This window comes from Colobus angolensis, unplaced genomic scaffold (genome assembly GCF_000951035.1).
Source record: "Colobus angolensis palliatus isolate OR3802 unplaced genomic scaffold, Cang.pa_1.0 Scaffold58, whole genome shotgun sequence".
In the NCBI taxonomy this organism is placed as follows: Eukaryota; Metazoa; Chordata; class Mammalia; order Primates; family Cercopithecidae; genus Colobus; species Colobus angolensis.
The window spans coordinates 11,082,738-11,085,240 of NW_012119376.1; the positions used below are offsets into that span (position 1 = coordinate 11,082,738).

Here is a 2,503-nt window from a genome sequence, read left to right on the forward strand (position 1 = left end):
AAAGAAATGTGTGAACTAAATTTCTGTCACCATAATCATAATAATAGGGGTCAAAGTAAAATAATCACTATCTATTGGGCACCAAACATGTGCCAGGCAAAATACTTGAACTTTGTAAAACATAGTAGAATTTTCACAGCTTGGGAGGAAATATTATTACCTGAATCTTACAAATGAGGAGACAGGCCAGGCACAGTGACTTATACCCGTGATCCCAACACTTGCTAAGAGGCAAAAGGATCTTTTTCTTTAAAAAAAAAGAAGTGATTTTTTTCATAGAGACAAAGTCTCGCTATATTGCCCAGGCTGGTCTCAAACTCCTGGGCTAAAGCAATCCTCCTGCCTCGGCCTCCCAAAGTGCTATTTAGACATAAACCATCTCGCCTGGCCAGGATAATTATTTTTGTTTGTTTTTGGGTTTTGAGGTTTTTTGTTGTTTTTGTTTTTTTTTTTTTGATGACAGTCTCACTCTGTCGTCCAGGCTGGAGTACAGCAGGGCGATCTCAGCTCACTGCAACCTCCACTTCCCAGGTTCAAACGATTCTACCAAGCAGCTGAGATTATAGGTGTGCACCACCAGGCCTGGCTAATGTTTATGTTTTTAGTAGAGATTGGGTTTCACCATGTTGGCCCGGCTGGTCCAGGAGGATCTTTTAACACCAAGACCAGCCTGGACAACATAGTGAAACCTCCCTATCTCTAAAAAGAAAAAATTCCAACCCCACTGGAAGCAGGAAGAAAAAGAAAAGAAAAAAAAATGTGGAGACAGACTCAGCAAGATGAAATGACCAGCCATGTAATGCATACTCTAGGAAAGAGACTGAACAGCACTGACCAATTCTAATTGTGTTAAGTTTGAAAGATAGGGAGGTTGTGAGACTGAGTTCTCCTTTCAGTCTCACTGAATTTCCCACCAAATCCCCTTTAAGCATCAAAGGGAGTCAAACATATTTGGTTTTTTCTTTGCTTTTGCATGTTGCAGGTACGAAGATGGATCAAGAGCCCAGTGGTCAGTGTGGACAAGCATCAGAGTCCCAGACTGAAGTACACTAGCTCCTCGATGGTGCCCATCCCTCCAGAGGAGCCAGACTTTGAGCCTCCCTTGTGTCAAACATGCCTGGGTGAACACGCTTTCCAAAGAGGGGTTCTCCCTCAGGAGAAGGAGTCGTGTTCATGGGAAACCCAATCTGGGTGTGAAGTAAGTTCATGTTCGCTCTGGATCTATTCTCCTGGAAAAATTCTGGGCCTTTGTTTTTCTTGTATTTCTGCCATAGTATACCCCAAAACTAATTTTTAATGCACATTTATAAAGCTTCTGAGGAGGACCCAGAATTGTGGTCTTTGTTAGCTCATTATATTATTTTTTTTAATAGGCTTTGTATTTTAGGGCAGTTTTAGGTTCACAGCAACACTGAGCAGAAGGTACAGAGATCACCCATATACCCTTGTCCCCATGCACGTATAACCTACTTTACCATCAACATTCCCTAGCAGAATGGCACATTTGTTATAACTAAGGAACCTACCTTGACATGTCATTATCACCCAAGTCCTTAATTCATGTTAGAGTTCACTCTTGTTGTTATACATTCTATGAGTTTGGACTAATGTATAATAACATGCATCCACCATTACAGTATCATACAGTTAAGTTTCACTGCCCAAAAAATCCTCTGTCCTCCACTATTCATCCCCTCCTTACCCTAAACTCTAGCAACCACTGATCTTTTTACTGTCTCCATAGATTTGCCTTTTCCAGAATGTCATTTAGCTGAATCATGCAGTGTGTTGTATTAATTTTTTATGCTGGTCCAAGACCGATACAGCAATGTGTTGGTAAACTGGCAATTCCTCAGAAGTGGTTTGATCATGCAGAAGATCAAGTCTTAGATGATACAATGATTGTAATAGTCATCTACAGGTTTGTAGCTTCCATTGAAATATTCAGTTCAACATGATTTGATCCATTTACAGAGCACTATATATAATTTTCATTACTTTTCCAGAATGTCATTTAGCTGAATCATGCAGTGTGTTGTATTAATTTTTTATGCTGGTCCAAGACCGATACAGCAATGTGTTGGTAAACTGGCAATTCCTCAGAAGTGGTTTGATCATGCAGAAGATCAAGTCTTAGATGATACAATGATTGTAATAGTCATCTACAGGTTTGTAGCTTCCATTGAAATATTTAGTTCAACATGATTTGATCCATTTACAGAGCACTATATATAATTTTCATTATTTTTCTCAAGCTCATATATACTCATATTTTTACTAAGATTTATTTTTCCCTGCTACTCCAAGAGTTGTTTTTTAAAAATTTTGGTAATCTAAGAAAACCAGATAACTGATTCATCTTGCAGTTTCGCAGTTTCTAAGATTTTAAAAATTTAAGATTAAATTTTTAACTTATAACTTAATTAGGCCCATATTTATTTTGATTTTTAAAACCATTATATAAAATGCTTATATTACTTTTACCATCATACTGACACAAAAA

General features: G+C 38.0%; 1 protein-coding gene across 1 annotated transcript in view; it reads left to right on the forward strand.

Annotated features, from left to right (window-relative positions):
* SGK1 (serum/glucocorticoid regulated kinase 1) overlaps positions 1 to 2,503 on the forward strand; it is a 169,039-nt gene that overhangs the window by 55,717 nt on the left and 110,819 nt on the right. The window contains exon 2 of the mRNA XM_011962122.1: positions 983 to 1,202. Coding sequence (XP_011817512.1) covers positions 983 to 1,202 — 220 coding nt within the window. The remainder of the gene's footprint in view (positions 1 to 982; positions 1,203 to 2,503) is intronic.